This window comes from Sardina pilchardus, chromosome 9 (assembly GCF_963854185.1).
Source record: "Sardina pilchardus chromosome 9, fSarPil1.1, whole genome shotgun sequence".
Taxonomy (NCBI): Eukaryota; Metazoa; Chordata; class Actinopteri; order Clupeiformes; family Clupeidae; genus Sardina; species Sardina pilchardus.
Window position 1 is genome coordinate 20,208,813 of NC_085002.1, and position 13,026 is coordinate 20,221,838.

At 45.3% G+C, this 13,026-nt stretch overlaps 1 protein-coding gene across 1 annotated transcript in view; it reads left to right on the plus strand.

The window, feature by feature from the left end:
• The window catches only part of gnai2b (guanine nucleotide binding protein (G protein), alpha inhibiting activity polypeptide 2b), a 43,158-nt gene extending 31,371 nt beyond the window's left edge, over positions 1 to 11,787 (plus strand). The window contains exons 3-8 of the mRNA XM_062546240.1: positions 1,513 to 1,654; positions 3,489 to 3,649; positions 8,648 to 8,776; positions 9,511 to 9,640; positions 10,083 to 10,236; positions 10,374 to 11,787. Coding sequence (XP_062402224.1) covers positions 1,513 to 1,654; positions 3,489 to 3,649; positions 8,648 to 8,776; positions 9,511 to 9,640; positions 10,083 to 10,236; positions 10,374 to 10,564 — 907 coding nt within the window. The 3' untranslated portion in view covers positions 10,565 to 11,787. The remainder of the gene's footprint in view (positions 1 to 1,512; positions 1,655 to 3,488; positions 3,650 to 8,647; positions 8,777 to 9,510; positions 9,641 to 10,082; positions 10,237 to 10,373) is intronic.
• The last annotated feature ends 1,239 nt before the right edge of the window (positions 11,788 to 13,026 follow it).

Consider the following 13,026-nt stretch of genomic DNA (forward strand, 5'->3'; position numbering starts at 1 on the left):
CTCTCAATAACTCCAGAGATGTGGGCTGCAGATGGGCACAATGGAAGTGAGAGAGAGGATAGAGAGAGAGGATAGAGAGGGAGGGAGAGAGAGAGGGCAGGAAGAAGGGAGAGAGGGAAGGTTGCGGTGGTGTGAGAGTCTTGTCTGCTAGCTTTGGGGAGCTCTCCTTGGCAGAGGGGAAAAGACCCAAAGGAGTCGACATCCATTCACATTTACTCCCCTTCAGTGGTCACACACACACACACACACACTAACACACTAACACACACACACACACTCTCCATCACTCCTGGGCCAGGGGAAGGTACACACATACGCGGTGTGAGATTATGCTCTGGTGCTGCTGGGAGGGAGGAAGGAGGAAGCCAGTCCAGTGTAAGATATTGTTTTTGTTTTGTGTGTGTGTGTGTGTGTTTGTGTGTTTGTGTGTTTGTGTGTTTGTGTGTGTGTGTGTGTGTGTGTGTGTGTGTGTGTGTGCATTGGGGGTGTAACTGGCACAGGGGCACAGGTTCTCAATATCTTCATTATTTACACAACATGGGGAGGGAACCATATGACACTGCCATTTTTCAGCAGAGGCACACTGCATGACATCTCAAGGCCAAATTAAGAACATAAATCCTGTGTGTGTGTGTGTGTGTGTGTGTGTGTGTGTGTGTGTGTGTGTGTGTGTGTGTGTGTGTGTGTGTGTGTGTGTGTGTGTGTGTGTGTGTGTGTGTGTGTGTGTGTGTGTGTGTGTGTGTGTGTGTGTGTGTGTGTGTGTGTGTGTGTGTGTGTGTGTGTGTGTGTGTGTGTGTGTGTGTGTGTGTGCAAAGTCCACAAACACATATGGCACATACGTACCAGCCACACAACGTTAAGCAAAGGATGCATGGTATCAATCTCACACACACATATATATATATATATTTGGATATGTGTGCAACCACCTTGACAGCAGCTATATGACAGAGCTGCTCTATGGCACAGGAATAGGACGCAGTGCTGTCAAGGTGTTGGTCTGTCAGCAGAGTCCTGGTCTGCTTCACACATCTACTCTACTGGCTCTTGGCTGATCCCCCTTCTCTTCTCCACCTCTCCTCTCCTCTCCTTGCCTCTCTTCCTCTCTCTTCTCTTCTCCTCCTCCCCTCCTCTCCTCTCCTCTCCTCTCTACTCCCCACCCCTTTCCTCTCCTCCTTTTCCCTCTCCTATCTACCCCCTTCCCTTTCCTCTGCTTTCCTCTCCTCTCCTCTCCTCTCCTCTCCTCTCCGCACACAAGCACCCCTCTCCAAATGTTGTTGCTATTTGTCAACATGCATAATTCATGATTCATTTTGACTGGCTGTAAACGATGCAACGATGTATCAGAAGTCAGCTAAATCAGGCTGATTGGAATGTGTGATTTGGTTTTGGTGCCTCTTTTCCTCAGTCCGAAGTTGTTCTCTCTTTTCTTCTCTTCTCTTCTCTTCTCTTCTCTTCTTCCCCCTCTCTCTATCTCTCTAACCCCACCGCTTCCACTTGCGCCTCTTCCAGAATTATCCACGAGGACGGCTACTCAGAAGACGAGTGCAAGCAGTACAGAGCTGTGGTCTACAGCAACACCATCCAGTCTATTATGGCCATCATCAAAGCCATGGGCAACCTGAAGATCGACTACGGCGAGACTAGCAGATCGGTACGTGTGACTCACTGCATGGTCCCCTGACACACACCAGCCTCGCCTCTGGATGACTCAGATAATATCACCTGGGATGGACCCCGGTACTTTTAGCAAGAGCTGTTGCTATTGTATCGCTCAGTGTTTGTTTAGAGAGGACATTAATTCGACCAGTGCGACCACTTATTTCCTCTCAACGAAAGGTTCTCTAGGGTGGAGAAGCAATCTTAACAGGGGACAAGATAATGTACTCTTGGAAGAGGTCTTTAAATGGCTGTAGTTAGTTTTTATTTTATTTCATTCAGACCCCATCTCTTGGCACTGATGCTCAGGTAATGCAGAGAGTGGACCAATGTCTCTCTTTCTTACTTACACTCTATCTCTCTCTCTCTATCTCTCTCTCTCACTTTCACTCTCACTCACTCACTCACACACACACACACACACACACACACACACACACACACACACACACACACACTTGACCTTCAGTTTGTTCCTCAGCTGTAGCTGTACTTGAGTCTGTTTACCATTGCGCGCACACATGCACACACACACACAAACACACACACACACACACACACACACACACACACACACACACACACACCTTGTAATGAAACTGTGGCTGGACGCAGTGTAAACCGATAATCACTCTGCAGAAAAGTAATTTCACACTGTGTTCTTGTAATGCATCGGATCTGAGCTGTTGTATATGCCTTCCTTGCCTTCCTCATCTTGTTACTTGGAGCAACAGGGTGAGAAATTGGGTGTCAGTGGTGAAGGCATTCTATATCATAATCCAATTCATTTCCGTGTCCTTCTGGAATTTAGACACAATGGAATATTTATACATTTACAAATACAAGCAAACAGACCCTCCCCCCCCCCCCCCACACACACACACACACAACTGCACACATGCTGCCTCATTGGTATGCATTAAAGCGGTGTTTGTAAATCCTTTTCTCTGATGTCCTTTATGGTATGTAATAGCATTGTGTGGGCAGACCCTGGCTTTAGGCAGTAGGGTATGACCATCCTCCTCAAGCAGACTCGGGAGGTTGTTAAACGCCTCATCTGCTCCAACTACCAGCAATTTCCAGGAGCACCGCTCTCTTAAATGGCTTAAGAGCTGTTGTCAGACACCCAAATCCGCAAGGGCACTTTACGGCTCGTTCTCCCTTAACACCTCTGCGCTAATGCCGAGAGAGGAAGCAAGTTGTAAGCCCAAGCCTGCCGTCGCTCTGAATGCTTGAGCTGAACAACTCTGTGTCCCGATGCCCAGTAAAGCTGATCAATCACTTTATTCATCACCTCTTTTAGCGAGCTGTGGAATCAAAAGCCACAGCCACACAGCCAAACCCACAGACCTCCATCCGCCAAGGCCAAATTCTGTATCTGGCAACGTTAGCAAAAAGCTAAACACCAAATTTATGTGGCCGCCCCTGAATTAGGTCTGCGTCAGAATTTAATGGTTTCTTCCTTGTTCCAAGCTACATATTTCCACCAAGTGTCAATCAGGTCAATAGTTTTTACACAATCCTACTAATGACCAACCAACCAAGAAATGACCAGTGAAAACATGGCCTCCTTGACATGTAAAAGCTCTCAAAACCGAATATCTGCTGTAAGCAATCATCACCAGTCATCAGCACATACTCATCGTCATATCACCTTCAGATGGAGATGACAAACAAACAAACAAGCAAACAAGCAAACAAACAAAGGTTAAGAATTATTAAGACCCATTAGAGTCTCATTGGAGCATACTTTTGTTAGGTGTAGTGCTAAATGACAGCCTGAGACTGTGCAGCCATGTTGACTTGTGATGCCCCACCTCTCTCTGCAGGACGATGCCCGGCAGCTCTTCGCCCTGTCAGCGGCTGCTGAGGAGCAGGGCATCCTGCCCGAGGACCTGTCCAGCGTCATCCGGAGGCTGTGGGCCGACGGCGGCGTGCAGAACTGCTTCACCCGAGCCCGAGAGTACCAGCTCAACGACTCCGCCGCATAGTACGTACCAGGTTCAACACATCCCATTTGACAGACTCAACACAGAGTCCATTGCAAGTGGTGATTATCTGGAAACCCTACTGAAAAAAAGTTTATGCTGTAGATGGTTTTAGCTGGATTTAGCTGATCTTTGCTGGTTTTCTTCCCGCTATAGTTGTTGGTCTTTGTTGGTATAGCTGGTTAGGTCCCCAGGTGGACACGCTGGCGTGACTATCTGAGGAAGCTGGTCATGCTGGTGTGACCAGCCTGTCATGTGGGATACTGTTGTAAGATCAGCCTGCCAAGCTTGACATTTGTTGGTGTAAGATGGTCATGCTGGTTTGCTAGAATGACCAACATCAGCTGGCATGGCCGGTAAAAACCAGCAATGTAGACTAGCAATACCAACTAAAATGACCAGCTTCAGAAGGTACGACAAGCAAAACCAGCTGAATTACTATCGTAAGCTGGGTAAACCAGCTGAATCTATGTTTTCTCAAGAGTTTTGCTGGTCTAGCTGGTCAGCCATCATAGTCAAAGAAGCTACAGTAGTTAACAAGCTGGTCAACCAGCAAACCACCTGAAGCCAGGCTGTTTTCTTTCAGAAGGGAAGATGTGCTGATGTCAGATCAGCTTTCAGCAAGTAAGGGGAGCATACAGGACAAAGTGTATATGTAAGAGCCATCTTAGTTTCTCAAATCAGTGACTACAGTGCATTAACTGTTCAAGCTGTATCACTTCCGTACCCGGGAGCGCTTTTCTACTGTATGTATGAGCGTAGGTTCTCAGCATTCCTCCGAAGAAGCCTGTCCCTCTTTTTTTTTTTTCTATCACCAAATGAGGTGAAATAATAAACTTGAAGAAAAGCGGATGAGCGGGACATAATGAGGTTTATGCTAATCAGTTGCGTATCTGCTGCTGCTGCTGCTCTACCTGTGTGGAGCTGACGACGACTCCATTCCTCTGCTTTGTTTGCACACTTCTGCCCAATATTCCTAAACCGCTAAATGAGAGTGTAAGGTCGTGTCACGGTGATTTAGCAAAGCGGATTATTTCGTGAAAGGGAAGATTTGGGTTTGCCCGGGTCTCTCTGGGTGCGGAGTGTATCGGGCTCCAAAGCACACACTGAGCACTCGATGGCATGGGCAGCTCCCATCTGCCAACTCGTTCGCTGTAGCCCCATGCGCTAGAGGGAAGGGTACCTGTTCCGGTCACGACCAGCATTTTGTCCTCTGGATGCTGCCTCTCGTGCTCTTGTCGATATGGCTTCGGTTACCCAGGCAGAGACAAAAAAAAAAAAAAAAAAAAGATTTCGGCAAGGTGGGTCGACTTTGTGAGGTGATGAGGTGTGAGCTGTTGCCAGAATTAGCTGGCGCCCCAGCTACGATTTTCCCAGAGGTTGACAAGGACAGTGATGTTTGAAAAAAAAAAAAAAAAAAAACTTTGGGTAGTGTCTGTATCCCCCCATACAGATCCGTGTCCTTTGCGTAGTACCCTTCCCACCCAGATACAGCACTGATGAAAAATGAATCACTCCGTCGGCGAGTAGGCACACAACGGAAGCACTGATTGCTTCTGGTAGCAGGCAGGACATCGGTATTGCAGGTTTGATGGAAGCGGAGAGGACACACGGGCCTACCTGATGGTCTCCTGAGGGACCGCGGGTCGCGTGCTGACGCCAACGGATGTTAACGTGTGCCAGCGCATGGACGGTGCTCAGATTAATGACGCAGGTCATTAACCACTCAGCAGTTCTTATTGTACAAGGCAGAGGGAGATGAGTTATGATGAACAGACAGTGTCTGTTCGACCGACAAAAAGACATTGATCTCTCCGTGGGGTAGAGAAGATATCCATCACATGAATTCCACTTTAATTTGAAAACTTGAACTGCATCATCTGATCTAAAGTTAAATGGCAGAAATCCACAAAGAAATGAAATTAAGGGCCTGTCCAGATCCCTCCCCTTCCCCTAGATTTTTGCTCTAACCCTAGTTCTTGTGCGTTCACGTGTAGGGGTAGGGTGACCAATTACTTTAGGGAGCAAGGGGGGTTGCTATTTTCAACTCTCGAAATATAGTGAGGTCCGAATGCAGGCTTAAAACGAAGTGGATGATGAGATGACCAAGATTGGCAGACATCGCTGGAAAGGAACAACTCCGTTATAAAGACATTTTTGCAAATAAGCATGTTAACATTTCGAAATATGTTGGAATACGTTAGTTTGAACATAAGTTTTGTGTTTGTCAAGTTTTTCGAGAGAGCCTGTCCATATAAAGTACATCTGATTTGGGTAATTTTGTCAATAGTCAGGATGTGTGTTCTGGTGGTCACATTAACATGAGTATCCCGGGCTTATCCAGAGTTCAATCAGACATTAACCAACACAGCCCACGCAACAGGCAACACACCGGCTGGAACCGGCATTTTCGTGAATGAAAATAGCTGTGGGTTGCTACAGGTAAACGCGTTAGGTGAGCATGTTCGCTATGTTCACCACAAACATTTGCATATAGTGATGTCCCATTTCTTAGTAAGAGATCACCTCCTTTTCCCTCGTCGAGGGGACTTTACTGTTGAGGGCACTCAAAACCAAGAGGGAAGAGAAATGGGACAGGGCCATTGTCTACATCAGATAGTGTCCAATGTTATTATATCTAATTGGAAAAAGCTGGTATATGTTGATGATGTTCTGGTGAATCGTTATTATGTAAATGTTGTGATGCGTGGCCTCAGATCACCCCCTAGAATGCAGTTTGAGGACATTTGATTTGTTCCTTGTTAAGATCACTGTGGATAACATTTAAAGGGATTATGATCTAACATGAGTCATTCATGAAGATTTCAGCCTGATATTGCTTGCTCATAACTGAATAGGCTACAGCTGATTAAGCAATAGCACTGGAGTAAACTGCTATATTTGTGAGTCACGTCATTCCTCACCTGGCTCTGACTGCGAGCTTTCCCTCGCAGCCATGAAGTGCCAGAGACTGTGTGCAGTCCCTGGTCAAAATGAGCACATTTCTAAATAAACAAATTCACACCTGCATAGATGATTGCTCTCTCTCTCTCTCTCTCTCTGTTCACGCCTCTATGCTGCTGCTGATGTGTAAATCTCTCCTTTCCTCCAGCGTGTTGCTTTTGCATCATACAAGTGTGGATGGGTGATCCGAGGGTCGGAGGCGATTGGCAATTTGGACAATTTGACAGTTGGACTTGACAACTGACACATACATTTCTCTGTTCTGCGGTTGGGGGTCTACGTTAAGCTTGGACAGGGTGATCAAGTCTCTCTCATAGAGAAGATGATGAATGTATGCCAACCTGGCAACAGATGCTTCTGTTTTGCAGTTTGTCCTTATTGGACCGCACACAGTGTAAGATGAATTGGCCCGGCGCTGTTGCTGAGGAATTTCTCCACCTCCACTCCACCTTTTCTTCCTGTTTTTTTTTGTCATTCCGCCTTGTCTGCATTTCCCTACATCATCTCCCCTGTTTGGATGCTTATCTGTCTCTGTCTCTCTCTCTCTCCTCCCCCCCTAAAACAAACTAATGAACAGATGGGTGGCTCGCTCCCCTCTGCAGAATCTGTGCATTTGAGTGTTCCCACTCTACAAATGTGGCGCTCCAGGAATGAGCTCGGAGCCAGAGGAAGAAATGGCGACTCGGACAGGGAGCCGCTCTAGGCATAATGAATACACCAGCGACTCTTTCTGTCAGCTGCACTGTGCCCTGTGTTGCCACATACACACACACACACACACACACATACACACACACACACATACACACACACACACACACACACACACCTCCCACGACCCTCTGTGGTCCTCTCCACGCCCGCAATTAGGAATCCAGTCGCGCTCATTTATTTTGGTGAACAACAAACTCTTTTGAAAAGAGGCTGTTCCGGCTGCGCCGCACTGTTTGGTGGGTTTGGGGCATCGAGAGAGCTTGTAATCCCCCTCTCTCTCCAGAGGATCACTAATTGCCTTATTACGTGAACCCTGTCATGCCAGTAAACCTGGCTCAGTGACTTCAGTTATTCACAGTACTATTCCTCTGATTACACAACACACACACACACACACACACACACACACACACACACACCACCTATTGATGTTATACTCTTACGTTATAGTATATTATTATAGTACCCTGCTATGTTCAGATCATATTAAGTGGAACTGAACTGAACTGAACTGAATAGATGCACATAGGACAGATGGATTCAGGATGTCATGGCAGAAACTGGATTTGGAAGCAGAAGGGGGTGTGTTTGTGTGGGGTGTTTTGTGTGTGTGTGTGTGTGTGTGTGTGTGTGTGTGGCAGAGGGAGTGAGTGAGCAATTCCTTGGCTTGGCAGTCTGTCAGTATCCCCCAAGACTCAGACATGAGACAGCTCTGTGGTACACTAGACACTTGTATCCTAGTTTCTCATCTTAAACCGTGTTCTATGTGTTATTTTGAGTAAATAGGACAAATTGGGATACATTATTACTATTGTTCATGCAGCCCATTTCTGATTGTTGCCAGACAACATCACAATGTGTAGACAGTCATTTAGCCTTGTGTCTAACCAGGATGACACTTCCCTCAGTTTTTTTGACATAATGGTTCTGCTGCACTAAATTAACTTCTTAATATATATATTTTATCTGTGTAAACTTGTCAAGTGGCTACCAATTAGAGTTCAAGCCTGCCAGAGGGTATCGGACACCCTATTCATTAACTGAATCTAGAGGAGAAAGTCTTCAGACAGTAGATGAATAAAACCTGTATTTCCATGTAACAAACTTGACACATTTGTGTGTATTTTTTTTGTTGGCTATCCAATTGCATCCTTGGTGTGCAACTGTAGTAGTGCGTGTATTTAATGACATGCATTCATTTGAATGAATAAAAGCATAAGAATAAGTGCAAAACACTGCAGTCAGTTTAAAACTAGTCCAGGAATTTTCCACGTGTGGGTACTTGTTCTGTCCATTAAAATAGACGTGTTCTGTTTCCACAGTTACCTAAATGACCTTGAGAGGATAGCCAAGCCCGACTACATTCCAACCCAGCAGGACGTGCTTCGAACCAGAGTGAAGACCACTGGGATTGTTGAGACCCACTTTACCTTCAAAGACCTGCATTTTAAGTGAGTAACACAAGTGCAAGACCATTTGCCCTAATAGCCATGAAATTGAATGTGTGTGTGTGTGTGTGTGTGTGTGTGTGTGTGTGTGTGTGTGTGTGTTAGAGTGAGGGCATTCATTTTCCACAGGGCATTCTGGGCAAAGCATGTGATATTTAAATCACTTTCTAAGCCAATAAAGTTTGCCATCATCACTTGTAATATTGTAGCAGGTTATCACAATCACTCACTATGCAGCTCCCTGTCACTCCTGGACTTAATGAATTAAATATGGCTGCCATCGTAGGGAGGGTACAAATGACCGCCTCACATATCTGTCCTGCTCATAGTCACCATGGAAACTGAACTGTTTGGAATTGCCAGCAGCATGCCACATAAGTTTAATAGAGTGACACTGTGTGTGTGTGTGTGTACATGTGCATGTGTGTGTGACAGAAAGACGCCTCTCTTTTACTGGATAGTTGTATGGATGGATATGTGAATATTTGTTAGAGGCTCAGTTTGCGACCTGTGTTTTTTTTTTCTCCAGCAACATTATCTAAGCAGGACGCAATCAGCCAGTGTTGGCATGATTCACTGGGTGACATCTCCTTGCCACTGTAAATGTCTCCTCCAGTACGTGCACACAGATACATGCAGACAGAGTGTTTGTAACTGCTCTCTCCCTCCCTCCCTCCTTCCCTCCTTCCCTCCCTCCCTCCCTCCTCTCTGTCTGTGGCTGTCCCTGTCCCTCCCAGGATGTTTGATGTAGGAGGACAGCGTTCGGAGAGGAAGAAGTGGATCCACTGCTTCGAGGGCGTCACGGCGATCATCTTCTGCGTGGCCCTGAGTGCCTATGACCTTGTGCTGGCGGAGGACGAGGAGATGGTGAGGGGACCACAGACTCGTCTCAGACGTGCCCCGCCATTTTCCCCTTAGCGCAGTTTCAGACATGGGCCTACAGGGAACAGCCACCAAATATGCAGTCGTAATTTAAATGCCAGGCAAAGTGTCTTGTGCTTAAACTAAAGCCATTGTGATGTGTGAGAACTTTGAGCTGACCCACCGATGTTCTGAGGATCTCGCTCATGGTACTATAAAGATTTTGCTTAGTTATTAATTATTTTTATTTGTTTTAGACTTTAGACCCATATTGTTCAATGTGAGTTTTCTTTGCTGACTGGGAGCCATATAGAGAGAAAAAAATCCAAGTGGTCCATAAGAACGTGATGTATTGTTGCCACCAAGTGGTCAGGAGGTGCGTGTGACAGCCAGCTGATCTAACCTCAACATCCCTTTCCCTCCTTTGTCTGTCATGTTGTCACGTTAGAATCGCATGCACGAAAGTATGAAGCTCTTCGACTCCATTTGCAACAACAAGTGGTTCACCGAGACCTCCATCATCCTCTTCCTCAACAAGAAGGACCTTTTCGAGGAGAAGATCACTCGCAGTCCTCTGGCCATCTGCTTCCCTGAATACACAGGTGTGCACACACAGACACACACACACACACACTCGCGCGTCACAAATCAAGTCAAACCAAACTAACCCTATAGATCACTATACCTTCCTTTACATTACAACACAATACTAATCAGCCTTTCATGTTGTCCTCTGCAGGAGCAAACAAGTATGATGAAGCGGCCAGCTACATCCAGACCAAGTTTGAGGACCTGAACAAGAAGAAGGACACCAAGGAGATCTACACACACTTCACCTGTGCCACTGATACCAAGAACGTCCAGTTTGTCTTTGACGCCGTCACCGACGTCATCATCAAAAACAACCTCAAAGACTGCGGATTGTTCTAAGATCAACACAAACATGGATACTCACACGCACACCCACGCACTCGCCCATCCACATTCTCATCCACACTGACCTCTCACACACACTCACACTGTTCTGACACTCGCACCACATTCGGTAGGTCCAGAAAAATCGCCTCTGTTTTTGCTAAGTGCAGGCTGCGTTGTTCTCTTTAGCCAGCCAACGGTAACAGCTTGCATAAACGTGTAGGCTTCAAAACCCTGGCAGAAATATCTGCATCGTCATTCTGCCTTAGGTTTCAAACCTCGCCACAACCGGTGACATACTATTGAACAGGTGGTCTCTGAAGAGCAGAGAGAGTCTTCAGTACAGAAGAATCATCAGGAATCCCCAATGAACTACCGAGACGGACCTCCATCAGTCAGTTAAATCAGCACACCCTTGGTCACTGGATTTTTCTCTCATTTTTTTCACTTGATTTGTTTTGCTCTGTGCATCAGATATTTAATTTTGAGGAGATTGATACAAATGTACTCTTTTTTGTGTCTTACAAGCATTTTTTTATGACAGTATTTCTTTTTATCGTAAAAATAAAAAAAATGGATAAAAGGATCTTTTGTATTACAGCATTCATTTTCTTTAACTGATGTGAAAATTTTATCTAGCTTAATTGTGTATTATAGTGCTCATTTTTTGTAATGGTAAAACACAGGAAATGACTGATTGAAAGGTAAATGAAAATGCTTTTTTAAGAGACAATGTTTACATTAATTCCACACTTGGCTAACAGTGTACCTTCTACTGCATGCTATGCTAACCCTAGAGCAGCTTGAAGCCCATCAGTATCTCAATCCCATCAAAGGTTTTGTGTGATTTCTAGAAAAGAGCTAACAAACAACAACAACAACAACAACAACAACAACAACAAAAATCACATGCACTGTACATTTTGACCAATATTTAAAATATATGTATCTAACATGTACAAATTTCTCATTTCTTTTTTGTAGCATTCACTTATGTTTTGCAGTGTCTGTGCCTTGATTATGTTGACACCTGTCTGTAGAGATTTGAGTTGTCTATAATGTAAATTAGGACCAGTGTTTTTCACAATGTTAAGGGAAAAGGCTAAATAAAGGGGTATCATGTTGATGAGAGTAAGAAAATGTTTCCATGTTTAGCTTAAATTTGGGGTGCATCAGCAAAGGATATTCTTTCTTATACATGCACAATGAGAATGCAAATAAAGATTGAGTCCTTAGAATACCATCTTTTGATGTGTCTTGTGTTGTGATGGTGAATATAGCATTGCAGTAAAACATGATTGCCCAAAGAAACCTCCTTTAATTTAGCCAGAAAGGCAATGATGTACATGCAACCAATATTTCAGAGTTTGATTGCCAAGCCAGGCAGTTGTATTTTCACTTGGAATCAGAGTAGCCAGCATGTCTGACACACTGCAGCCTTTGTTCTTTGTTCTGGCTGTGAATTTGTATTGGGTCTTTGGCAAACTGCAGCTGCAAGAAAGAGCATCTCATTATGCCATTACTTCACACAGATCTCTCTCTCTCTCTCACTATCTCTCGCTCACACACACACACACACACACACTCTCTCCCGGCGCCATGTCAAACATCTGAGTCAAGTCCCCTCGCTCAGGGACTGGCAGCTGCTGAGGGCGGCTGATCTGGCCTAATGGATGTGCCGGTCACAGCTGCCAGGTGCCAGCTCCTCTGCCCCGGGCGCGTGGCCATCGGCAGCCCCAGGCCTCACCTCCGCTGACCTGATGAACATGCTGTCGCTATCCGAAGGTCGGCACCCTCTAAAATGCCACGGCTCATTCCCACTGACTTGACCGATATGATGCGACCCTATCAGGTGTTGATCCAATAGTAAGTGCCAGATCAGGGCTTGCCATATACCTATGAGATACATATTGAGGAGCTATGCTGCACTCCTGGGTTAGGATTACATATACCATCACATATTGCACAGACGTACATTGTCACACACTCTAAATGATCTAATCTGTATTCATGACAAAGAAACGTTCTTGACATTTCTTGACGCACTGAGGAACTGCACTGTGAGCAGATTCTGCATTGATTCACTCAACGGCAGGCTGCTTCAAAAGAATGTAAGATTACTAATGCTAAATGACAATTAGTAATCACATCACATAAAACCAAATGTGTGGGGCAGAAAACTGATATGTCCGATTTCATATCTCAGTTAGGAGCCAGTGTGGCATGGCAGTTAAACCCCATCTGGGCATGACCACACCCTAATTATATAAATACATACATACATACATACTAGAGTCAAATGTCATATTAGAAGGCCATGCCCCTTCACACTGAATTGAAAGATTGCGCCTGGACATGAATACTCAAACACACACACACACACACACACACACACACACACATAGGGGAACAGTATACTTGACTACCATTAAAATAATGTTTTTTGTCCATCTAAGTGTCCCTGAATGGTGCTGGTA